The sequence below is a fragment of the Microtus ochrogaster genome, chromosome 18 (assembly GCF_000317375.1).
Source record: "Microtus ochrogaster isolate Prairie Vole_2 chromosome 18, MicOch1.0, whole genome shotgun sequence".
Classification (NCBI taxonomy): Eukaryota; Metazoa; Chordata; class Mammalia; order Rodentia; family Cricetidae; genus Microtus; species Microtus ochrogaster.
Window position 1 is genome coordinate 59772508 of NC_022020.1, and position 27074 is coordinate 59799581.

At 49.3% G+C, this 27074-nt stretch overlaps 1 protein-coding gene across 4 annotated transcripts in view; it reads right to left on the bottom strand.

Annotated features, from left to right (window-relative positions):
- Positions 1 to 27074, bottom strand: part of Ctif (cap binding complex dependent translation initiation factor) — a 243610-nt gene that overhangs the window by 141188 nt on the left and 75348 nt on the right. For all 4 annotated transcript variants that reach the window (XM_013349619.2, XM_005356275.2, XM_005356274.2 and 1 more), the window contains 3 exons: positions 24205 to 24278; positions 23143 to 23247; positions 17591 to 17666 (listed from right to left, as the gene is read on the bottom strand). In XM_013349619.2, the coding sequence (XP_013205073.1) occupies positions 17591 to 17666; positions 23143 to 23247; positions 24205 to 24278 (255 nt within the window). The remainder of the gene's footprint in view (positions 1 to 17590; positions 17667 to 23142; positions 23248 to 24204; positions 24279 to 27074) is intronic.

The window sequence follows — 27074 nt, forward strand, 5'->3', positions numbered from 1 at the left end:
TTCAGATCACTTAGAGAGGAGTCCTCTGGCAGCACTTTAAGCTCTTGGGTGGTTGCTCCCCCCCTCCCCAGCACTAGGGTATGATGTGTTATTCCAGAGGATTTGGCCAACTTGTCTTAAGTATGTCCTGACTCATTCAAACATTTTCAGATGAGAGGAGCTCTCAAGTAAGGAGACTAAAGTTACCAGACATTCTACGCATGTGGTTCACAGGATATTTTGTACTTTATATGATGCCTTCTGGGACCAGACCACTCATGGGGATGGGTGGAGATCATGTTTGTTAGTAACACCAATGGGGAGGGTCTCAGGCGGCCATAGAACAGGCCAGTGAGGAGCGTAGGCCTGTCAAGTTTCAGTAGCTTTTCTTTGCAGCCAGCTTGCACGCTTGCTCTTGCACGCTTGCTCAGAGCACCAACTGTACGTCCAGTTCCTGTTCAGGAGTGCTGTAACAAGAACCCAGCTCTCAGGACTCTCAAGGCTTTCTGCTGCCAGGGGTTTCACCAATAAAGAGGTCAAGTTCAAAAACACATAAGGGAGGGCTGGGTCCTAAGGGCATTCTCATTGAGTCCCTGGGTATCTCCACCCTGACAGTTCTTGTGTGGGGTCTCAACCTTTGTAAGGTCTGAGCTTGGAGATTTTTTTTTGTAACCTCAGACAGCTGGTTGAAGGCTCTCTTTCTGCCTCAGGTGCTCTTCTATTGTTTTGTAACGGACGTGTGTGTACGTGTGTGTGCATGTACATATATGTTTGTGTGTGCACACATATGTATTTATGTGTGCATGTGTATGTATGTGTGTGCATGTGTATGTATGTACATGTATGTGTGTGTCTTCCTTCCTAAAGCTTTTGAAGAACAGGGAAAAAAAAAACCTGAACAAACAAACCACTATATCTGGCCTCCAGGTACATCAGATTGTCGCCTTTATTCTCTAGCCCCATGACAATGGGCTCTAGTCCCAGGTCAGTTTTCTTATCTGGACTAAGAGAATAGATGACTTCATCACCTGACTCACAGACATCATCTGCTCTACTTGCTTCTAGCCAGCACTGTAAGCTCAGTCCTGCCTGCAGCCATTCCTGTTCTTACTTCCGTTCCTTGTGTCATGTGTGTGCATGTGAATGCTCACATATGTAGGTACACACGTGTTGGGGCGCACATGCACATTTGTGTGTTTGTGTAGGGAAGGCAGAAGTGAGCTTCAGGGGTTCCTTGGGCGCTGTCCATCTTCATTTTTTCTTCTTGAGCTGGGTCTCTTGTGGTTCTGGAGTGTGCCAAGTAGGTTAAACTGGAGAGTAAGCCATTGGATCTGCCTATAGCAATTTGCAGATCACACCACCACACCGGACTCTTTTCTAGCGTGGGCTTCTGGGGATAAACACAGGTCCTCATGCTTGCGAGGCAGGCACCCGACTGGCTGAGCTACGTCTTCAGCACTTTAATTTCCTTCTTACACATCCAACCAATGAGACTTCAGATTTGAAGGATAGGTTGTTGGTCTACATTTATTTTGCTTATATTCTGTTCTCCCCTCCCACTAACAGAACAGCGATAAAGTCCACAGAAGCACAGAGAAAAGAGATTGTGTTCTCTTTCCAGAGGACAGAGTGAATGGAGGAGTGGGGGGAAGGGAGGGCAGGTGCCACTGTGCCGTTGGGAGCGAGGACTGACTGGTACCCTGGAAGAACCTGGACATCTCTGTTATCTGAAACCCGAAGGACCTGGCACCAGAAAAGGCAGGGTTCACATGCTGGGAGGAAATGGTAGAAGCAGATCAGAGTCTGAACACGGCTGAATATGAAACCCCAAATTCCCTTCGACGCTCTGCATAGCTATTACCAGTCCCTTCAGTCTTCACTCTCAGGCAAAGAGGACAGAGAGGCTCCAATATGGGGGAGACTTGAAGAACATGAGAGAGGAGAGTCCAAGCCACAAGGGGCCCTGACAGTAATGATCAACTCACATCCAATCTTGGTTTCGAAAAACCATTCAGTAAAATGTCCTCTGGCTCTATGGATAATAGTAGCTTCTAGTCCTAGGGCAGAGTAAGTATGAGATGAAAACCAGTTAGCCTCCTGTGCAAGGAAGAACGCAAAAGTTGATGGGACACTTTAGAAACACATAGAAGTCAGTCTGCAGAGGCTCCCACTGTTCAGATTTAGGACAATTTGTGCTTTAGAACAAATAATGGATTATAATCCCCCAAATTAAAAATTATGAACCAATACAAAGGAATAGCTAGATAGAGGGGGAGGGGCAGATGCTGCCTATAGTAAAAAACCAACTAGTAAAACAAAATCAGAGAAATCACCATTTGCTGGTTAGCACAATAATGGTTTAGGTACAAGTCATCAATGAATGAATGAATGAATGAAAAAGAGGAATGAACGAAATTCATTGGGTAAGAGTATTATCACAAACCGTGTATCTACACAGATTCCAGGAGCTTCTGACTGAGAATTGCAAAGGGAAAAATGTAACTTTTACAGAGCCAGAAGATGAGCATCACATCCTGCAATCCGAGTGCCTCTTGGCTCGATGCGCTAAGAAGGGGAAAATACCTCTCCTAAGGCATTCATTTAAAAAGGATTAGTCGTGAAGAATCACCAGGGAAAGCCACGTCCATGAGCATTCTACAAAGTCACCAGCCTGTACTCTGTAAAATGTCCCAGTCGTGGCAGAAAGACCGAGGAAAGATATATAACAGCCAATTATGATCTTGGGTTCTAAACAAAACAAAACAAAAAACCTAGTCCTTCCAAAAAAAAACTTCATCTATAAAGGACATGAATGAGGCAAACGGCAAAATTTAAGGAAGATCTGTAGATTAATAGCTAGTCTATCAATCCTAACTTTCTGATTTTGACTATTAAACTGCAGCTAGGTAAAAGGATATTTAAGAACGCACTGAGGGGAGGCAGAGAGATGGCTCTGACCCAGCTCAGGCCTACAGAAATGGAGCCAGTTGTCTATGAATGAAACCCTTTGAAACTGTGAGCTAAAACAAATCCTTTAAAAGTTGAGTCATGAGGTACTTTTCTTTTTTTTTTTTTTTTTTTTTTTTTTGGTTTTTCGAGACAGGGTTTCTCTGTGGTTTTGGAGCCTGTCCTGGAACTAGCTCTTGTAGACCAGGCTGGTCTCGAACTCACAGAGATCCGCCTGCCTCTGCCTCCCAAGTGCTGGGATTAAAGGCGTGCGCCACCAACGCCCGGCGAGGTACTTTTCTTATAGTGATAGAAATTTTTTTCTATCAAATTTCCAATGTGCCTTTTGGAATTATTTAATTTTTATAAAAGCATGTAGTATGTTGAAAACATGAGCAGGCGAGTGTAACTCTTTTGGCTTATACCCCTTAGATTAGTGGTTCCCAGCCTTCCTAATGTTGTGACCCTTTAATACAGTTCCTCATGTGGGGGTGAACCCCAACCACCAAATTATTTCATTGCTACTTCACAACTGTAATTTTGCTACTGTTATAAATTATAATGTAAAGATCTGTGTTTTCTGAGGGGTCATGACCCACAGGTTGAGAACTGTGTGCTTAGAAGCAGGAAGTATCTCCAGCAACTTTTTCCTTTCCCTCCTTAGGATCCTGCCTGAATCAAGGTTACTCACTCTTCTGAGTTGGAAATGACTGTGACAATCAGAGCCATACACTGTGGATGTGGCTATCAAGGCCCACTTACTCTGATATGCACTAGCAATGAGGACACAGTTGCTGCCAGTTCACCTGACATGGATAGCAGAGTAGAAGGCAGGCTTATGCTCCATTGACGACTTGATATTCAGCTTGTGACAACAGCTCTGGGCTTCTCAGAGCTACAGGGTCCTAGTGAGCACCTGGCACAGAACCCTCAGAGCAGGCGGCCTGCTGCAGAGCTGCTCTTGCCTCAGTGGAGGAGGAGGCTACCATTTTCCTTTTACCAGATCCCACCAGGCTGACAGACCTCTGGGACTCACAAGAGACACTACAGGCATCTGGCAGCGGAACGGGACATCAGATCCTCCATCTGTAATAGAAATACACGTCCGGGTTTGTGGGAACCAAGCCGGACCACTCACTCCACACAGAACTTGTTTTCTAAGCCCTTCAGATTGGTGCCAAAAGGAAAATCCCTTGTCTTTGAAGAACATACAACTATACACAATGCTTTTATCATCTGGCAAGTTCTTCCTTTAGAAGTACCCTCAGAGTGAGTGGCTGAGAACAGTGTGTGTGTGCATGCGTGCATGTGCGTGAGCACGTGTGCATATGTGCACGTGCTTGTGTGTATGACATATATGCATGACAAATTGGACCCAGAAGCATGATGGAGCCTATACTCTTCAGAGGAAGGAGGAAGCTGAGGCCAGGGAAGGAATACCTGCCCTAGGACTCTCTGCTCACCAAGTTAGACCACAGAGTCTCAGAGGAGAAGGCCAGAATTACTTCAACTACAGCTACTTGCTTTCTGCATTTGAGCTCCTGGCCTCTTTACTGTCAACTCATCATGACTTCCCTTGCAGACAGAAGCTTGTGTTCGCCAGTTTATTCCCAGATTGGCTTTTGTTTGCCACTTAGTGTATGATGACACTATCTCCCGCTGACGAGCTACAAGTTTGGGAACAAGTTCGCCACTGTCAGTGGCCATCTAGAACATATGGAGGCTGGATGGTGCATCTGCATACACAAAGCGTGAGCAGAAGGGAAGAACTCTGTAGAATGGTTACATTTCCTTCCATGTATATATAGACCAGGGTTGCCCCCAACTCCTCACCCCACTGATGCTCACATGGCTGAGCTGACCTTCAACTGCAGTGATGGCAATGACCCTCCCAGAAGCCCCGGTCTATAGTGGCTCTCCGGGGCTTTAATGCTTAGGAGTTATCAGAAGTATAACCACTAACAGAACACTGAGGAGGCTGGGGGGCTGGTGGCCTCTCTGCACCCCCTAACCCTTTTCAAGTATTCATCCCAGTCCATCAAATACAGCAGGATTCTTTGTCCTTTATCTGAGAAAACTGATGAAAAACAAAATAAATCAACCCAACAAAACAAAACAAAACAACAATCAAAAATCATACCCACTGATGGAAGGAGACAGAATTAGATTAGAACAACCACTCAGTAAATTATCAGGACCTTATCAAGAGCCATTACTATAGGGCACACACTTGTAAATACTGGCATGTTGAGGAATCAGAATGAACACTTTGGGGCCAGCCTTGGCTACATACACCAAAATCCTGTCTCAACTATTTCCTTGCACCTTCCCCCAACCAAAGCAAAACCCTATTTTCTTGCAAGTAGGTCCTCGGGTCCTGATACTGCGGCATGGGGGCTGGTGAGTGCAATGGGAGAGGGTGCCCCTAGCATGCAAGAAGTCCTGGGTTCTAATGCCAGCAGCACAATCAAGAATAACCAAAGGGCAGTATGTGAAGAGTCCCCTGGGAAGTTTGCCGAAATGCAGATCTGGGTTCAACCTCGAGTTTCTAGTTCAGTTAGAGTGCAAAGAAACCCAGGAGTTAGGAATCTGGACTTTGGGGAAATTTCCAGAGGATTCTGATGCTGTCAGCTGGGAACCCCACTTTGAGAATCTGTTGCAGAGCCAAGGAAGGTGTGTGTTCAGCTAGAAGCTAGAATACATAGGATAGAGAAATGTCTACATACTAGCGGTGGGAAAGGAGGCAGCCTGTTAACTTTGGGTATGTATGAGTCAGAGGCAGAGTCCAGGAGAATCATATACTTAAGGTAGGGCATGGGGGAAAGTAGACTATTCATAGACAGGGAAATTCCAGTCGTCTTTGGTGGACAGGTATGTGGCAGACAAAGAGAAAGGACATGCAGACAGGAGACCAGGGTTCTGGACCAAGGGCCTGTCAGTTTGTCACCAGGCAGGCTAGAACACAGGTGGGCTCAGGTTTGCAGGAGAGAGAACTGAAGGTAGGCAGGCATTGGAGACACGAGAAAGTCAGAGCTTTCTGCCAGCTCTGAGGGTCAGTGAAGAATTCTGAGGCAGTGCAAATAAAGGTTTGGTCAGTCCTTTAGGGTCAGGTTCTGTTTTCTTATTTGTAGAGTGGAGGAATGGGCAGAAGAGCCAGGGCTTTGTCGGTCTGGGCATGTTCTGACTCTCTGGTCAGCCAGGAAAGCTTTAGCTTTAGGCCTCATCCTGCTGACAGTTCCTTGCAAAGCACAGGGGCACTGGTCTCTTGAATATGCCTGATCTGGCCCCCCAAGACCCCCAACTCAGGTGACCAGGACCATCACAAACACTGCTGACCTCTCCTGGGCTTGACACCACCAGCTCCCTGCCGGCTGCGCAGTACTTTGAGGCCTGGGATTGTGTGGAGCTCACAATGGAAGGAAGAGGGTGTAGGAGGGAGGTCCCTGAGCTGACCCCGGTATTGTTCTTGGGCCAGAAGAAGGCTTCCTCCACCCAGCCACTGCAATACCAGAAAAATGCGACATCAAGCCAGTGAGAGTCGGCGCGTCCTGGGGGGGCACCCCCGCCTGCTGGCGCTGGCCTGGGAGCTGGGGCCCATTCACATACGCCTGCTGGAGAGCACGTAGCCCTGTCCGCCCCCACTGTCACTCCTGGTGACAGAAGCCCGGGGAAATGAAAATAACTGGCTTCTCCGCCCCCAAATCCACTGCTGCCAGGAAGGAGACCAGAAGCGGCCCCTGGCTCCTAAAGGAATAATGGATGTTTCACACTCTCACAACACCTTCCCCTTCCCCAGTTTCACAGCTCCTTCCGCTGGGCTGGCGCTGGCGGATCCCAGGCAAGACAGGTGGCAGACCAGCAGGCAACCTGCTTACACGGACTGGCCCAAGCCACCAGTAGCCTCACTAAAGTAGCTGTGTGTGTGTGTGTGTGTGTGTGTGTGTGTGTGTGTGTGTGTGTCCAGCTCTTGCAAATGGCTATCAGGTGAGTGGTGAGGCCAAAGAGGAAGTGACCCACTCACCCTGGGCCATGGGCCTTCTAGAGAGGATTGGTGTACCAGTGGTGGAAGAGACACTACCTCTGAGCACCTACAGGTAAGGCCTAGTGGGCCAACTCAGAGTCTGCTCCCAGCACTGACTGCCTGGCACCTCTGCTGGCCACCTCTTCCCAAGTGCAGCTCATCCTGCGGCAGGGCAGGACAGGGAAGGGCAGGTGTTCTTGTCATACATAGCATTGATCCTGAAGGAGGTAGTATCTGATCTGGCCTCCCTTCGGCCTGCGATTCTCCTTCCCACGAAGACACCCTAGCTCATACTGGCTTCATGATCTTCTCCTCATGACTGATGGAGCCTTCTGGAATCCAGCAAAGGATTATGGGTAAGGTCTGGTTCAAAGCAGGGCATGGACCCGATAACCTGATATCAAGACCTGTCACAGTCCTAGCCTGATCCTAACCAAGGAACCAAACGTCTTCCTTAGCTGCTCCTGGGAGCTGGGAGCTGTGTACACTTGTAGGAAGTCCCTGCTGTCTCAACCAGGAGGCCCCGATAAACCTGATCCATGGCTTCCTAAATCCTCCTTTCATGACATTTCTCCACTTAAGAACATCCAGCTGAGTCCTTACTTGGCCTTGAGCCTCTACCAACTGATCTTGAAGCTGATGGAACCGTCTGGACAGCCTTGACCCTACCCTCACAGCCGCTGATGGAACCGTCTGGAAGGCCCTGACCCTACCCTCACAGCCGCTGATGGAACCATCTGGAAGGCCCTGACCCTACTCTTGATGCTGTGTTCCTTTTTTTTCCTGATACCTTTCCTGCCACACAACCAAGGCTGAGTTCAAGGTCTCTCTCCTCTGGAAAGCACAAACACATTGAGGACTCACAAAACATTAGACACACTCCAAACTAGTCTGGCATCATGTCCCTAGCAGGCCCAGGGAGCCTCTGAGGGCAGATATGGTCTGATTTGTTCAGGATGGCTTCCAAGAGGAAAGCAAGGGAAGATTGGTGAAGGAGCAAGGAAGGGCTATACCAGGAAAGAGGAACAGGCACGTAGGAGAAGCTCCCAGTCCTGTAGTAAGCCAACATCATGCAGACCTCATTCTGGCAGTATTCAGGCTAAGGGAACCATGGGAATCCAAGAGAACCTCTATCCCCAGCAACCCCAAGACACCGAAGAATGGTTCCTAGTCTCTCAAGTCTGCTCCTGTGTGCTCTCTTCTGGCTGGAACTGGGTCTGGTAATGAAGCGCTTTGCACCAACATCTTACAAATGCTCGCCCATCTCCGCTTTGGCTCGCATCTTGAACTCCAGCCTAGCCTCACAATGTCAAACACTATTCAGCCAAAGAAATGGAAGCCCTGAGAGAATTATTTTAGATGAATTACATGATTCTCTGTGGTGGGAGATGCTAGGGCTTTTTTTCTTCTTCTGTTGATGCTCCAGGCTAGCATTTGGCAATCTTTTTCATCTTCTTTAGCAGAGAACACTGTCCAATAGCTACTATCCAGGTTTGGAGTCAACAGAGTGATAGCAGAGTTACTTAGCTCTACAGAGTAAATCCTGCCACAGCTAATGAACAAACACAGGGCAGTGGCTATGTGCCAATAAAACTTTATTTTAAAAAATGTGCAGGAGGACTAGACTTGTGTATAGACTTTAGTTTGCGAGAACCTAGCCACATTCTGTGTCATGTGAGGATGGTGGGCTTCCTGCATTCCTTGGAGCCAGCCCTACCCAAGGACAGCTGCTACCTCAGGTCCTGGCTCCCTGTATTCTGCTCCTCATAAGGGTGGGAGGGGAAGAATCCGTGGGAACCTGCTCAGACTCAGCCAGTTGCCTCTTTCCAAGGGCCCTTCCTGGTTGTCACCACCAGAAGTCTTCAACTCCCAAATAGTCTATAAAAAAAAGACTCGCGAGTGACAAAAATAACAATAGGCTCGACTCACTAGCACGTTGCCTGTTGTTCCCCACGGGCCCGCTACCTGGAGACTCAGACAGGAAGCCATGGATTGAAGAGCTTCTGGTCTCCTTCATTGTACGACTGCCTATTTTCGTCCTCAGGGAGGAAACTCCGGGGGAAGCAATGGCTGGGGAGGAGAGGGGCTCTTGTAGGTAGGCACTCGTCTTCAGTCAGTGTGTGTGTGTGTGTGTGTGTGTGTGTGTTTGTAGGTGAGGGGCTCTCGTAGGCAGGTCAGTGTGTGTGACATGGGATGGGAAGGACGGGGCTTGTCTAATTTTAAAAAGTAACACACATGTTTGACCCTCCTTCAAAACTCTCAGCAGGGGCCTTTCCTCCTATCTCCCTACCCCTTTCCAGTTTGATTGCCTTCAGAAGTGGAGAGAAAAGACAGCCACTTTCTCTGTGCCAAGAAATGACAGTCACCTCTAACTTGCACATCCTTTCTGCCTAGAGTCAGAAAATGGGTTTGCAGAGCTGCCGCCTTGTCCTCACCAGTCACAAAGGGGTCAGACTGTCCAAATTTTAATTCCGGCTTTCCTTTGTCAGCCGTGGGTTCCGCTCAATGTAATTGATGCCAGCTCTCCAACCCAAAAAATGCCACTAGGTGGCTATGAGAATTTAGGGATGGAACATACAGGCTGTGTTGACAACAGCCTCAGAGATAGAGATAAATGTTCAGGATCAAAGTACAGAGTGAACTGACCGCCAGGAACAAGAGCAATCCAGGGCTCATTTACGCATCCAACCATGGGCTCCCTGGAGGTGTCCACGCTCAGCTAACGACTAGAGGGAGAGCGGAAGCATACAGTCCGTACAGCATGGATGTGATGGGCGCCAAGAGATGGCGAGGGCATGCAAGGACAGCACAAAACACTCAAAAGGTCTCACAGAGAAGGGGTCGAAGACAGCCGCAGAATGAATTCAGGAAGAAGTATCTTCTCACTCCTAATGGGCTGTCTTCATCAAACCCCTCCCCTCAGGGCTTGGGGATCTAGGTGTGAGGAGGTGGAAGGACGGGAAGAGCAGGAGGGGACGGATGACTCCAAAGACACAGCGTCTTCCAGACTTAACAGAACTGATCTACATGTGAACTCACGGAGACTGTGACAACATGGACCAGAACCACATAGGTTCAAACTAGGCAGAAATCCCAGCACTGAGAAGGAGTGGACACAAAGCAAGAAGCTTATTACGGTTGTTGTCTGGTGGGAAAGGGAAACTCCATTTTCTCCAATGGAGTGTCACTGGGTCTATCAACCACACTCAAGGGCAGCCCTCATGCTCAGGGGCAGCTGACCAACACAGAACAAACTCCATGTTTTTTTTTTTTTTTGTGTGTGTGTGTGTGTATGTGTGTGAACTTTATTGTTTTGCATTTTTCTTTTTTCTTTTTCTTGAGAGAGAAATAATACTAAGTTGAGTACATGGGGGCGTGGGAGAGGATCTAGGGGGAGCTGCAGGAAGAAAAAGAATATGATTAAAATATATCATTTAAAAATTTAAAGTCAATAAAAAAAATGAAAGACGTGAGTGTCGCCATGGAAGCACTTGGCCCGTGTCAGCAAGCGTGAGTCACGCATCATACCCATTGATGGTGTCTCATGGAGGGAACACCAGATGATGTGCACCATCCTCTGGGAAGGGATCCAGGCCTGCATTTTAACCCAGCCCGTCAGAGGGGTCCAACTGGTGCTTGTGCATGGAATGAAAGCGCTTCAGGGCTGAGGGCAGAGCTCAGGGAGAATGAAGCTTGGTGTTCACATGATGTTTTGTGCCTGAACATTTAGGGATGTTTTACTAATCCTATGCCTATGAGTTCAGGGAACCGGAAGTTGCCAGAAGACTTGGCAAGATGGCCAACACAGCCCTAGGGGACGACAGTCACTCTTTCCCATCTAGAGGGATAGACTGGGCTACAGGCACTCCGCGTTACCCTACTATATGCAGCAACAGCGCCCCCTACCAGAGGAAGGAGGCAGCTCCTGCCTCCACACCATCTTAAAAAAAATCTGACAAGTACGAGATGAGGGGAATTCTTGGTTATCATTTCATGGGAGGCTGATTGTCCCTCAGGGTCCCGGGGGTGTGGTGAGTGTCAATTCCCACCCTGTCTTTATCTGATGTCTGGCAGGGGGGAAATCTAAATGCCATTCTGTGCTCTTTCCTCTGTATCTCCCGACCTCTCTGGGGTTTACATGAAGAAATGCTTTAGATACATTCTCTGTCCCTTGGGCCTTTGGGGGCCCTCCATAGGGAGTGTCTTGGGCACATTCATGAGACAAGACATTCCATTTGACTTAGTCACACAGAACTTTCCAGGCATGCCTGGCCCACTTCTCCTAAGCCAGCTCAGTCACTAGAGGTCAGAGACAGCACTAACCGTTAACTGGCACAGAGTTTAGCTTACAAATTTCCTAACAGAGACACAAAATGATGAAGAACTAAGGCGTACCGCCATTGCTATTGCCAAACAAATCACAGACGGCATGCCATTTGCCTGATGAAGAAGCCAAGGAAAAGGATCAAACATGGCCCTAGCTGGGCATAGTGGCACATGAGTATAATCCCAGCATGCTGGAGGCAGAAGAAGGTGAACTGGTGTAAGTGTGAAGTCAGCCTGGTCTACAAAGTGAGACTTGTCTCAAAACAAACAAACAAAAAACAAACAAACAAACAAACACACAAAATCTGTATAGGAAAAACTTGGGCAAGACATCAGATGTATCCATTAACAAGGCCTTTCTATTGCAGAGGCCACAGGAACATCCCGTTAAGACTGTGAGGCTCCTGTCTATGCCCAGGGAACATGAAGAAAAGCATGTCGGGTTGGTATCTCTCTACACTAGTTGCTGGCAGGCCGAGCAGGGATGGGCAGAGACTCACAGCAACAGGGAACTAGCCCCTGAAGTCACCATACCTGGGGGTGGAAAAGCCCAAGCCTGGGGTTTCCTTCAGGGATGGGACAGCGGTAAGGTCAGAGGCGTGCAAGAGGAGCAGTCCTCATTTCTTTACCTCCATTTGAACTTGGCCAGATTAAGGATCTCAGAACTTGGTCTGTCCCCTCTGGCCTACAAGTTCATGTCCTTCCAAGGGCAGAAGCCAACACTTTGCAACTTCCCAGACTCACATCAGTATTGCATCTCCTGCATGCTTGGGCACCCTGAGAAGGCAGTCAGTCCTCCTGTCTGGTAGCTCCTGGGGTAATAGCCATAGGTTTGGAGGATTCTGGGGATCTTAGCGCAGCAGAGGATGTCTGGATCCGAGTGCTGTGCCGTTCACTCCCTCGCTCTCCTCTAGACTCTGGATAGGGCTGTTTGCGACCTGCTCATCAGCCATTTATACCCGGTGACTGTTAAAGACACTGTTGATTGCTGAGGACCAGACAGGAGCTGGCAGAGTGGTGCGCTGGCACCCCCTAGTGGCAGCACACAGTCACCCATAATGACGGGAATGGGATGTCCCCTGCACTGCAACAGGGCAGGCAGACCACTCCTGAGCAGTTCATCACGCGGTGCCATGATGACACATCGACGTCCCTCGGGACCCCAGAGTAAGGCTGGCCGTGTGGGTTCCAGGCTCTGCCCTGCACTATGGTTTCACCACCCATTACAACTGACCTTGAGTCCATGGTTTCTCCCGTGGCCTCACCTGACCAGAGTCCTAGAGAGTAATGTCAGCTAGACTCAGCAAGGGCTGGTAGGGTCCTGGGCTTTGGCTGTGGGAACTAGGTCAAAGAACAGGGAGCTGATCTCCAACTGAGGCACCCCACCCCACCCCCAGTGCTCCCAGGAGAACTACCACAAGCATTAAGCCTGGAGCCACTGGGGACCCCTGCTCATTTGGAGCTCCAAGGCTTTGGAAATTGCAGCAACACGGGGAGGAAGGTGGCGCCTGTAGGGAGAGGACACAGACTTTGCCCCAAGGGACTCTGACCTGGGCACGGCGCCAGCATCTGTTTGGCATCTACAGCTCTAATGATGCAGCACTCAGCCTGTCATTTCCTTGAAGGGACCATGCCCTTCCTGAAGAACACATGGCATTCTCTCTAAATGGCTGGAGCAAAGTATCTGCCTGTGAACGTTGGTTGTGTGAAGGAGGAAGAAAGGGTTAGTTCAGTGAAGGAATGAAAGAGGAAGGTTGGCAGGGGCATCTGCTGCCCACCGAGCACCTGCCTGCTCCCTCCCCTGCTGCGACACTACAGCTGAGTGTGATCCCATGCCAACTCCATCCAGTGGGATGTGAGAAGAAGTGATACTTCTGGGACCAAACACTTACGACCCAGGGCATGAACCCCCTAATCTTTATTTCTGCTAGGGCTACCTAGATGCCATGGGGTGGCAGGATTACAAACAGAATCCAACTGGACCCTCGAATCCCCAAGGAGCCAGTTGGGGACATTTGGCTTCTCCAACCCTAGTGTGTGAAATCACTGAGATTTGGAGTTTAATACTGTCTAGTAGCCTATAAAATCCTAACAAAGGAGATGATGGGAAAACCTTCCAGCCATACCCCAGAAATAACACCCCAAAGAGCATACCTAGGCTGGCACTAAAGCATCAGCATGAAGCGATGGGGGACACTCTAGCTGGGGGCAGGGTGGGGTTGTGGGGGTGAAGGGAACGGCCTCAATGTCAGAACAACTGAACCCCCACGACTTCTATCCTCCAGATGGCTGCAGTCACACCTCTAGAAAGCCATTCTTCCAAAGTGTCCTCTCAAGGAGGACTGGGGTTGTATTATGAAGGTGCATATATGGCCTGGAGTTGTGAAGGACATATGGGCACAGCCCTCCAGGGTCCTAGTCTAGGGAGGGAGTCTTGGCACGTAAATGAACAGGAATGCTGGGACAGGAACCATTCTGCAGGGGTGAAAGGAGGTGGGAGCGGGGCTGGGAGGATGGACTTGCCCTGTATATCTGAGAGGGTGCCATAGGAGAGGTGACCTCTCCAGGACAAGGTGGGGCATGAGCTGGATGTGAGGCAGAGGGAAAACAAAGAGGAACGAAGGGTCAGGGCAGATGGGGACAGGACCCAGCTGTACTGAGCCCAGGACAGAGGCTGGGCGGGTGAGCTGGATCAAGAAACTGGAGACAGTAGCACGGGCTTCTGTGGGAAGAGGGGCTGTTGGGGACAGAGTTAGAGGGACCTTGGTGTCCCTCTTGTCTTGAGGTGAGAATAGAAGGCTGGTTGACCTCCTTTATCCAGCTCCTGGCTCCAGATGGGAGGGAAGGGAGCTAGTGAGTTTCACTTATCTCTGCACATGCCTGCTGTGGGACAATGGTCTTTTATCCTGCCACTTGTATTTTAATAAAATACTGATTGGCCAGTAGCCAGGCAGGAAGTAGAGGCAGGGCAATGAGAACAGTAGAATTCTGGGAAGAGGAAAGCTCAGTCTGCAGATGTCATTTAGACACAGAGGAAGCAAGATGAGAATGCCTTGCTGATGAAAGGTACCAAGACATGTGGCTAACACAGACAAGAATTATGAGTTAAGATGTAAGACATAAGAGTTAATAAGAAGCCTGAGCTAATAGGCCAACCAGTTTATAATTAATGTAGACCTTTGTGTGTTTCTTTGGGACTGAATGTTCAGGGGGGATAGAAACCTTGGTCAACATGTGTCCCAGGGACTCTAAGCTAGGGAGAGTTTTCCTTCTTAGGCAGTGGTCTTTATGGTCTTTACTTGGACACAAGGTACCTTCTCCATAAATTTGGAAGTAAGAATGATGAAATACCCTCTCCAGTCACTGTCACTCAGTGGCTGAAGTGAGGAACACCCTGCACTGCATTATGTGACCCCTATACTGTCAAGTCCTATACACATCAACACCCAAGAGCCCCAAGGGACAACTGAAGTAGGCACCTCCAGCTGTGCGGAGCTCTGAGGGATGTTTAAGAGCTCTTAGAACTGTCATCCCCTGAACATCCACTTCTCTGGGACCTGGAATTCTCATGCTAGAGAGCTGTGGCAGCATCATTCTTGGGTGATGCAAAGCCTCCATGCAGCGGGTAAGCCACAGGCAGAGTCAACTGGGATCGGAGGTTTCTGACTGCTGCTGCACATGGGAATTTCCTGCAGTATTGCAGAACTGTGGATTTCTCTGTACGATTCTGAAGCTGGGCAGGCCTTCCCATGATGCAGCAGGGTTGGTCTGTGCAACCAGCACATGGTATATGGAAGAGCAACGCTGTCCTGAGATAAGGCAGCAAAAGGCTGACTCCGACATCCTCTCCTGTTCTTTTCATAGTTGTCTTCTAAGAATCTGTCTGTCTGTCTGTCTCTCTCTCTCTGTGCATGATGTTGCGTGTGGGTGCACAGGCAACAGCCCGGTCTTCAGGTAAGAGGACACCATTGTAGAGATGCTTCTCTCCTTTCATCTTTGTGCGGGTTCCAGGGAATGAACTCAGGCCATCCGGCTTGTGCAGCAAGTTTGCTCACCCACTGTGCCACTTAACCAGCCCACTCCTTACTTGCTTTGACTCTGATGTGTTGTGAACTATGACCTATGAATTAAGTGTGGCAGCACACACCTGCAATCTAGGATTCAGAAGGCGAAGGTAGAAGGGTCAATGTGAGTTTAAGGCCTACAACAGAGAGACCCTACTAAAACAAACAATAGAAACATATGGTAAGCTGGGCGGTGGTGGCACACGCCTTTAATCTCAGCACTTGGGTGGCAGAAGCAGATGGATGGATCTCTGTGAGTTCAAGGTCACCCTGGTCTACAAGAGCTAGTTCCAGGACAGGCTCCAAAGCTTCAGAGAAACCCTGTCTTGAAAGAAAGAAAGAAAGAAAGAAAGAAAGAAAGAAAGAAAGGAAGAAAGAAAGAAAGAAAGAAAGAAAGAAAGAAAGGTTCTTTCAACAGGATTAGTGGGAAGGACAGCAAGCATCTGCTGGAGTTAAAGCCTCATGCTAAAACACATGAGAAACAGAAGGCAGAAGAGACAGACCCATGGGAACTTCTAAAAAATGAAACACACCAGAGGGGATGAACAGTCACTTAGACACTGCAGGAAAAGATGGTGAGCTTGAAGATAAAACAGAAGTTAACCCAAATAAAGAAGGGGGGAAGACCTCTAAAAATAGCAGATTTTTGGCAAGCCACAGGGAATGAGAAATGGGGCCTACAGACAGTTGGAGGCATGGTGGGGGACGAGGAGATACACTGCAGAGCTCCCAATATGGGGGCTGGGGAGGTGGCCGGGTAGTAAAGTGCTTGTTGGACAAGCATGGGGACCAGAGTCCCATCTCCAGGATCTATGTTAAAGCAGGCTGTAGTGCTGCGTGCCTCTAAGTACCAGTGTTGGGGAGGAAGAGGTGGAGGACCTTGGGGCTTGCTGGTCAGCCTGTTTAACCACATTGTCAAGCTCCAGGCTGGACTATGTACTGGTTAGTTTTTTTGTTTGTTTGTTTGTTTTTTTATCTATTTGACAAAAGTTCAGGTCATCTGGGAAAAAAGAAACTCAATTAAGGAATTTCCTCCATCAGACTGACCTGTGGTCAGGTCTGTGGGAGCATTTTTCTGGACTGATGATTGATGGGGACAGGCAGCCCATGGTGGGTGGGGCCATCCCTGGGCTGGTGGTCCTGGGTTCTATAAGAAAGCAGGCTGTGCAAGTCAAGGGAACAAGCCTTTGAGCAGCACCCCTCCATGGCCTCTGCTTCAGCTCATTCCTTTAGGTTCCTGCTCCATTATGTCCTTCATAATGGACGGTACACTGTAAGCTGAATTAACCCTTTCCTTCCCAAGCTGCTTTTGATCATGATGTTTATCCCAGCAATAGAAAACGTACTGGGGCAGTCTCAAAGAATAAAGTAGACATCAACTGAGGGATGGTAGATAGCAAGAAGGGTTTTGCCTACTCCTGTGTACACACACACACACACACACACACACACACACACACACACACACTTCCAAATATGACAAAACCACAAACTCCAAATCCAAGGGACTCAGAAAACTCAGAGAGAGAAAGGGGGAAAGAGCCCTGCCAGCCCATGTTCTCTGAAGTGTGGGGCTGTCGCCTGCCTCTCTCAGTGACAGGCTCGAGACACAGAGAGGACAAGAAATAGGACAGAGACAGGAAAGCGTATTAGTGAAGGTCAGCTGCTGAAGAGATTAGGGGACGAGACGAGCAGGTGATACGGTAGAGGAGTGGCAGGCCACCACTCTCCAGTCCCCTTCTAGGGGACTCTGCCCATCTCTGGGACAGCCAGGTCCCTGCCATTTCCTCTGAAATCTCAAATACTCGGCGCCTCTAGACCTGAATTCACTCAATTCTGCTGAGCGGGTCCTCTCTGTCATGGAGCGTGGAGCTCCCACTCGGGTAAAGGAACCAAACCAAGAGCAAAGTGAGCAAGTGCAGCAGGCACCAGGGGCTGGCAGGACACCTTCGTTGTTCAAAAGCCGCATTAGACACTGTAGAGCCGCTGTCCACATGAGCGTGCTGCAGAACGCTCACCCACTGTGTGGTCAGGTCACCCGGGTGGTAGCCATCATGAGTCCCTTCACTCAAGAGACAGAGGCCTGTCCTTATGGTATCACCAAGGCGGGCTGCCACAAACACTGTCCATGGGACACCTGGTCCAAGGTGAGCCCCCAAGCTACACACCTGCTCCTATTATCCACGCAGTACACCACTGGCTGGAGCAAGGGACCGGCAGGAGTGCCCAGGCAGAGAGCAGGCTGAGGACCTACCTGCCAGGTTGGGAGGACCTTCTCGATGTCATTCAGGTTGATGCCATCTCCATCTTCCAGCTTCCCTTTTCCACACCTAGACCACAAAAGACAGAAAGGCATTGGAGGGCCAGTTTATCCATGTCCGAATCCTTGTCTGGCTGCAGGACAGGAGGTGGGCAGGAGAGGCGTGACTCTGCTATCTCTCAGGATTCCCTCCTAAGGAAAGGGCCCCAGAGGTGGATTCCTCTAGTCCTCCTGCAGCATGCACCTGAAGAGTGATGAGAGACGAATCCACTGACACTGTGTGTGTCCGTGTGTCCCGTGTCCTCCTCCCGACCCCCAGCCCCTGTGCCCTCTTCGGCTTCTAGGCACAGAGGCTAAGCTCCTGACTAATAAATACCCCCACAGATGCATAATCCCTGAAAATGCCAGCTCTTTGGGCCCATTGCACCAAAGGTAAAATCAGTGAACTGAGAGACCAAGCAACTATCTGAAGGTCATACAGGGAGGCAGGGGATTGCAGAAACACCAGCATAGCTTCTTTCCTTTTGTCTCAGGACTGTAAAGTCAGCTACTTGGTTACATTGTGTCTTCTGTGTTTAGGGTCCCTGTGGATGGGAGTGTCTGCAGGCTGGAGATGGCGCTGCCCAAAGCTCTAACTTCTTGCACAGGTAAAGACCTATCTGCTATGGCAAGACTGTGAGAGTTTAGACTCCAGCTGTGTCCCTTCCTGAGGAACTCTGTATAAATCACTTAACTTTCTTACACCTCTGTTCCTTCATTTGGAAAATGGGGATCATAACAGAGCCTAACATCATAGCCTGATTAGTAGATTAAAATGGTAAAAACATAAGGCACATGGTAAGTGTATCCACATTGCCACAACCACGTTGGTTACAGTGCTGTTAAGGTGCAGAGGAGCAGGTAGGAAGGAGAACAATTCAGAGCCTAGATTCAGAGGCTTGCCCAGCCTCAGGCACGTTTCTCACTTCTGAGTCTCCCAGGGAATAACACCTCCAGCTTCAGAGTTAATGCAACTCAAATTCCAGGGGCATTTTCTCATTTGTTTAAATATCTGTCTACCATCGCTTCTGGATTCCTGTCAAGGGAAATAATCCAGATGTTCCGGACCTTAGAGCTCTTGGTGAGAGTAAATTGGAAGCTTACCTCCTAGGGCTGTGAGCCTGAGCTCCACTAGGGGGCAGCATGAGACAAGTGTCCCAAAAGCTGTCAGAAAAGTACTGGGTTCCAGGCAGAAAAAGAAAAAAATATGGCAGGGCAAACTAGCAGAGGCTTGGGTGGGAGAAATCAGGGATCAGAACTAGGTCTCTTCTTGTCTTTATCAGGCATGTCTATGCCAGGCTGGGAGTCTAGCCTGGCACCTCAGTTCAACAAGCTGGGAACTGGTAGGAGATAGCCCCCATGGAACTGTAGCCAAAGGCAGCACTGCAGGAATACAGAGGGGCGAGGTATAGAGTTGATGGGCAGAGGGTAGGAAGGACAGTCTGAGAGAACGGAGAAGAAAGTCCCAGGGCAGTGAGAGGGAGGCACAGGAGAGCCAGGAGTTCAAACCAGTTATGCTCAAAGCTGAGCTTCAGGCTGGAGAGTGATGTCTGTGTTGAGGGGGAGAGGGTGCTGGCAGAGTGCCTGGGCTAGTCCAGGCTTAGACAGGGGGAGCTGGAGCAGCGGGGCATGAGAGGTGGCCGGTCTAAGGTGAGAAAAGAAAGCTCAGGCCCTGCTACCACACCCAGTATGCAGTGCTGGGCCACAGTGGGAAGGCAGAGAAAGGCCTGGACCATGCTGCCGTCTTTGGACTAATCTGTTTGATGGTGATGGGCTGGCCCTGTGAAAGCACCCACTGTGTATCATTAGCCTGCAAAAGCAGCCACTGTGTATCATTAGCCTGCGAAAGCACCCACTATGTATCATTAGCCTGTGAAAGCACCCACTGTGTGCCATTAGCCTGTGAAATCACCCTCTGCATATCATTAGCCTGTGAAAGCACCCACTGTGTGCATGGACAGGCCATAGATGTTGAAGAAGGTGCTGAGGAACTGGCCCCAGTGGAACACCCTACACACATGACACACAAGGTCTCATGTGGGTAAAACATGCCTGGCAACTGAACTTTCCAGCTGGAGTTGGGCTTGAAATCCATGGCAGACTCCACTGAATAAGTACGGGCCTGGCCTTTTCTTCTCACCTGAGCGGTCTGAGGTCAGCAGTGGGCAGGGTACAGGGGCCACCTCTGATCCCTGGCCTGCTTGGTCAGGGTAAAACTTCCTACAAACCTGCAGGTGTGGCAGGCAGATGGTGGCTGCAGACCAGCTGAGTCACTGCTGCCAGTCGGGTTGCCAAGGCAACAGCCCGCTCCAGGTCTGTCCCTCTATGGAAACACAAGCTGTGGGAAGTCTTGGCAACCTGTTTCTGAGGGAGGCTGCAGTGGCTGGACACGTGGAGTCCATTCTTCACATGGCAAGGCTAAGGGGGACAGGGCTCCTCTCCTCGTCACAAGGCAGACACAGGGCACTGCCTATAAATCTGGAACAGCAGGATGGGTCCAGGGCCGGGTGCCCCACCCCTAGAAAGTTGAGCCAGCCTATGCTCAACTGGGTGGGCGAGCCTAGAGAAGGAGGTCTAGAGACCCACAGCTACTGAACGGGGATAACCGGTCCTCTGGATTTAGACAGGACAGTGATGCTAGGCACAGAAGAGTCTCCCCTGCGCAGCCATTAGTCACTTCCTCCAAGTAACCTGTATGTGATAAGGCTGCTCATCACACTGAGGGAGGCTGACGCACGCATTCCCCACTCACAGGTGAAGGTGTTACTATCACCTGGATTTCCCGAGGCTCAGTTTTCCCACTGGTGTCACAAGACACGCTCCCAGGGGACACCGGAGGGACGGGGGCTATCCAGGAAATATCTCCAGAGTGCCCCATTTTCACCTCATTTCGTGGGTATTCTACTTAATCCTTTCTGAACCCCACTTCTCTTGCTTCTAAAATGGGTTGAGGCTATCACCTCTCTCAGGTTCCTGCTTAGTACCAAATAGGGAGGCCTGTGCCACTAAGAGGAATGGCCTCTACAGATGGGAAGGGACAGAAGGCTGATGGAGGACACATGGCAACGCAGTAAGACATCCCATGACATCAGTTATTTTCGGGCAGGGGTAACAGGGAGACACGAGTGAGCAGCAAGAATTGGATGAAAAGCAAAGAAAATCATAAAAATAAAAATGACCCCCAAAGTGGGAAACAAGTGAGGTTGAGGATGGAAAAAAAAAAAACAGAACTCTTCTGTGCTGCTAGTGAAAATGTAAAATATTCAGCATCTTTGGGAACACTTTATAGTTCTGAAAAAGTTACACACAGTTCCCCTGACTGAGCAATCCCACAAGCAAAGGCTTAAACAGAAACGCACACATGAATGGAATGTCCCAAGCAGTACTTTTCATAGACACCCAAAGGAAAAAACCCAAATATTCATCAATGGATGAAGGGGTAAACAAATAGTGGACTAGCTGGTGCCACGGACCATTATTCAGCTACAAAAAGGAATGGACCACTGATGCTTGAGAACAAACCTTGAAAACACTGAAAGACAATAGACAGAAAAGGAGCAAAGATGCCCAGAAAAAAAATTCATAGAAACAGAAAGCAGATAGGTAGTTGTCAGGATTTGGGGCTGGGGCTGGACAGGAGGTGTGACTAGGACGGATCACATTACCCTGTGGCAATAAGAAAGCAGAGGCAGTGACTGTAGAATATTATAAACCTGCTCAAAGCCACTGAATCGCATAGCTTAAAGTGGCTGATTTTTTTTTTAACGTACATGAGTCTTATCTCTATAAAAATCACTTTAAAAAAACTGGAAAGAAGCAATGGCTATTTCTTACACCTATGTTTGGCTGGTACCACACAAGTGTCCTGAGGCCATCCCAGGCCTTGAGATCACCTTTTAAAAGCAAAGCAATACTTGTTCCTGGAGCCAACAAGGGTGAGACAGGCCAGGACTGATGTGAGATGTCCCTCCGTATGTTGTGAATGTATTTTATTACCATTGGTTAATAAAAAAGCTGCTTTGGCCTATGGCAGGGCAGATTATAGCTAGGCAGAAAATCCATGCAGAGAGACAGGGAGAAAGAAAGTGTAGTTGGGGAAATGCCAGCAGCCACCAGAGTAGTAAGATGTACTAGAGAATAACACCATGAAGCCACGTGGCAATATATGGATTGTTAGAAATGGATTTATTTATATGTAAGAGCTATCCAGAAATAGCCTGAGCCATTAGCTAAATAGTTTGTAATTAATATTAAGTGATTATTTAGAAACAGCTGCAGAAACCAGCAGTGGGAGAGAAACTGATCCAGTGGGACCCAGTGGGACAGGGAAACGTCTCCAGCTGCATTTGGCACCCAATATGGGGCACAGATTTCTATACAGCACTTAAGAAAGCTAGAAAACAATATTAAAGCTCCTTTAAGAGTTTCTGCTTGCTGGTGAGCCCTTGAGAAGTCAGTATATTAAACAAATTAAAAAAAATACTAAGTAAAAACGCCTGCCACAATACAGACATTGGCATTCTAGAACTCTAGGAAGGTTAATACAGTTCTCAGTCATGAACCTCCGACCAAGCCCTGAGCTTTAGGCCTGGCTCTCACAAACTTAGAAACAGACAGAGATAGGCAAGAGATGCAGAGGATCCAGGTGTAGCTTAGCAGAGATGCCGTGACATTCAGGCTTGAGAACAGCATGGCGGATTCCCACCTTGGTACACAGAGGAGTCTCCAAGCCACGTGGCATGCTGCATACGGATTTAGCTTGTACTCATACAAACAAAAAAGGTTTATGGGCAGCGTGCTACAAGCTGCTTGGTGGTGGCTTGGACTTGCTGCTTTCCAGAGTTGAGACAGTGAGCATGGCTTCCAGAGCTTGCAGTGAACGTACCTCCGCCATGCTGGAAATCTACCTAGAGATCAGTTCCCCAAACAGGGCTCCTGCACTGGCAGGCAGCATCAGCATCTCCCTGGAAGACTGGGAAGTGCAAATCTCCACCCTACTGGATGTGTCTAACTATTTCACAGCACAGCACGGCAGAGTCATCCATATAGTGGAAGCCCGAGAGCCTTGACATCAATGTGCAGGGAAAACACAGCACACCTCATACTGTTTTAAGGAGGTTTACAGTTTTAACTTGAGCCTCCCATTCAGAGCCATCCTTGGCCTGTCAGCATGCAGCTGCAGGATGCCCACTGATCACAGGCTGGACATGACCAGAAAGGAAGGAATCCCAGGCCTACTGAGTGTGAGACTCTGGGTGGGTCCTTTTCTGGTGTTTATGTAAGTCTTCCAGATGCTCCAGTTGGAGACACATCAACTGCTTGATAAGAGATACTCAGTGTTTCACAGGAACCGGCATACGGGCTGGTGGGGAGGGTGGAGGAATTCTCTAGAAAAGCCAGTGAACCCGCAGTCCAGGGGCTGGGCACAGCTTCACTTTATTTCACAAAGCCCTGCCCCTCTACACCTCACGCCTCTCCCAGTGAGAGCCCCTCCACAGTGTCCTTACCCATCTCTGTCGATGTGTGGCAGGGACTGCTTGGGAGTGTGGCGCACCTTCCGATGGAACTGGGTGAAGTCCAGCTTCTCAGGCTGCAGGTCCCAGGTGGCACCACTAGAGGGCGAGGGAGGGCAACAAATGTAAGGCAGGAGGCTCGGTGGGTGGGGAGGGGAGGGCACCCACAGCGGAGGGAAGGAGCCTGTTCAGACCCATTTGGAATGAGTTGAAGGTATCAGACCTTCTCCTCTCTTCAACTTATGCTCCCTAAACATAAATGTGGGTTGGTTGCTCTGCAGGGATCCCCACAACAACCCAGTTTGTTTCATGCCTACATTTAAGAAGGGCTGGAAAGAGAAGCAGGATAAAACAAAACAAACAAACAAACACACAAACAAAAAAACCCCAAAAAACAAAATAACCTGTCACCAGAACACAAAATGGTGCTCTGGATAGGGTGAGCAGAGATGAGGAAACAGGGGGCCAGCTCCCCAGTTCCCACCCCAAGAGCCCCACCATGAGGGAGATTCTGTACCCAGACCAGGAATACCTGCAGAGTGCCCAGAGTCGGATAGCTCAAGGGGACAGGGCCCAAGGCAAGACCCGACAACAGTGATAAGTACTACAACTGGGGTATGCCTCTCGTCCTGAGGAGTCCTGGCTAATGCCAAATACCATTAGGAACCTTCTAAAGCCTGAGGCAGTCAGTCTGCTTTCTGTGTGTGTTGCTAAGGTGCAAACCTCACGTGTGTCTCAGAGCGTCCCCTTTTCTGTAGACTGGCACGTGAGAAGCGTGGGGTCTACACTCACCCTCCCATAATGGCCATGAGCCCCTTCTTCCTCCCATGCTCCCATCCTCTCCAGTTGCTCCCCTGCTCTCTCCCTCCCTTAGTCTTTATGTCTTCCGTTTGCCCTTTGCCTCCTTTCTTAGATGCTTTCCCCCTTTTTTTTTCTCCTCCAGCCTCTGCTGGTGGCCCTCATCCCCTACAGCCTCATCTCTATTTCCCTCCTGAAACTGCCCCACAGACCCTGATGTGGCTAACACTGGACACCACAGAGAAAGGAGGAAGTTACCTGAAGGAGTCAAAGGTGTTGGCGGCCCAGATATCTGTGCCCAGCACGTCTAGAGAGCTGTCTTTGTTGCCATTCTGAAAGACACAAGATGAGGGGCCAGCATTACTTTCGGTGCCAGGACACTGGAAACAAGAAGGTAAGAGGCTCACCATAGGTCCAAGCCTGAGCAGGCGACAGGGACCTCTTTGACACCTCAGGCTGGCCAGACTACACGGTGAAGGCTGAAGTGAGCCACCTGAGTGAGAGACCCAGCAGGAGCATCAGGAGGCCCAGGGGACCACTGCAGACTGCAGACTTCCTCCCACACACAAGCCCTCACTGAGATGGAGTTTCACAGAGGTGTGAAGTCAGGACCTGACATGCTTGCATCTCTGCTGCTGAAGCCCGCAGTCCTATCTCAATGCCTCTGTACCCAGCAGGGACTCTATATGACTGTATGAGCCTTCATCACCACTGTCTGCCTGATGACAATGGTTTCTCCCTGGCTATAGGATCCAAAAAGTCAGGCCAGTGGAGTATTCACACAGGAGTGGGCTTTTTTAAACATTTAAGCCTTGCCTCCCAAGAAGCCCCACAGACCCTCTAACCTCCAAGTTTATTCTGGTGCCCTCCATCGGTCTCCTCAACCTTTGCCTAGGGCTCATCATCATGGAAGTCTGAGACACTGGGCTCATCCCTAGGTTTAAACCGATGTTTACAACAGAAATGTGTACAAATGTCCCTAGCCATGGCCACACAAGAATGCAGCAGCGTCTTCACAATGGTGCTGAGCTGGGAGCCACCCACATATCTACCGAGAGCTGACCATACAGAACAGCCGCTACATTCACAGTATTGCACAACAGTGAGAATAAACAAATGAAAACAACACGCGGCTGTACAAACCAACCCCACAAGCAAGGTGGGAAAATGGATACAGACACAAAGGAGTATGGGCTATAGGGTGTGATGTACATAATGTTTTAGGACAGAAAAACTAAGCTGTGGCTACAGAACTCAAACGGGAGGGGACACCAAAGAAACTGGCTGAATGTCCTATTTGGTCTGGGTGTTCAGTTTGTGAAAATCCGCTGAGCTGGACAGCAGGATGCATGACTTTTCTTTACGTGTGTTACGACCTCTTGCTTAGCTACCCAGTGCTATTCCTGCCTTTTTTTTGGGTCTTCTCTGCAGGACCAATCTACTGGTTCTCCACAAAGACTAGTCCATCCCGGGACCCACCAGTACTCAGAGCTCTCCCAGAAAGGGGTGTGTTCCATGTGAACCTCGGTGGCTACTGACACAGTGCAACGGAGCAGGAGCCATGAGCCCTGACAGTGTCTTTGCTTTGGTGCTACTGTGGTGACCCATTGCCAGTTACAATGCAGTGTGACCCGGGCTCTGACTGGGGCACCACACTGGCACCAAAGCAAAGGCACTGCCACAACGCTGTGACTAACGCCTTGTGCTGTGACAAAACAATGGCTATGATGTTGCTAGGTAACGAGGAATTTTTTTTCACTCCAATCTTGTGGGCTCAGTGTAGTACATGCAATCTACTGCTGGCTGAAACTTCACTGTGTAGTCCATGATTGCATATGCATACATTCTACATACAATGTACATAAAGATACCACACACAGCACACACACCCATATACACACCATATACACCATACACACACACACCACATACACCATATATTTTCACAGCACATGCATCATATACACACACCACATGCAGGCTATACCTACACAAAACACACATACCAAACATATACATACTACAGATATGTCATATATACTGTGCTGGCTAGTTTTATGTAAACTTAACACAAGCTAGGGTCATCAGGGGAGGGATCCTCAATTGAAAAATGCTTCCGTAAGATCAGGCTGTAGGCAGCCTGCAGGGCATTTTCTTAATTAGTGATTGATGGGGAGGGCCCAGCCCATTGTGGGCAGTGTCATCCCTGGGCTGGAGGTCCTGGGTTCTATAAGACAGCAGATTGAGCAAGCCATAGGGAGCAAGCCAGTAAGCAGCACCCCTCCATGACCTCTGCATCAGCTTCTGCCTCTGAGTTCCTGCCATTTGAGTTCCTGCCCTGACTTCCTTCAGTGATGGACATTGCTGTGGAAGGTAAACCTTTCCTGCCCAAGCTGTTTTAGTCATGGTGTTTCATCACAATAGTAACCCTAAGACATACGTACACAACAACAGTCCACAGGCTCCTGGTCTCATGCCACGCTGTTCTTGATACAGAATGTGACCCCGCAGCTTCCATAGTGGATTTCCTCACTTCTCAGGTTCATAGTTCCAGGGCTGAGAGGCCTGCCCCCTGCATCCTGGATGGCCCACACAAGTGCATCAACATAGATTTAAGTTCTGGGTGGACACAGGGGCCTGAGGCTGCAGTCCCTGCCCCGTATAGGGGTTGTAGAATGAAAAGAATGATTTGCGGCGGCGGCACATCTCCAAGAGTCATGAGATGACAAGTCTGGTACCCAAACTGCCAACTTAGGGCTAGTGACACCTTCAGCTGGCAGTACGGTTGGTTACAGGCTAGTAGAAAAGTCAGACTCCAACCAAGTCTCTCCAGCCCCATGGACACCAGTTTTCCTATGTGTCACGAGAGCAGGTAGACTAGATGGGCAATTCCCAAAGAAGGGAGGAAGCCAGGCTTCTGGACAAAGGAGAGATGCTAATTTATGCCAGGTTTCACATTCATGACACAAATGTTCAGGAAGCAAGACCCTAAATTCACCTCTTAGGCCAAATATAGATACTTGTGGGCCACTAAAGCAGGCTTTTGAGGGTGATTTGGATGTGGATAGAGGGGACTCATATGGAGGGAGGCGAGGGGATCAGGCACCTTACACCGCGCCCCTCAAGCC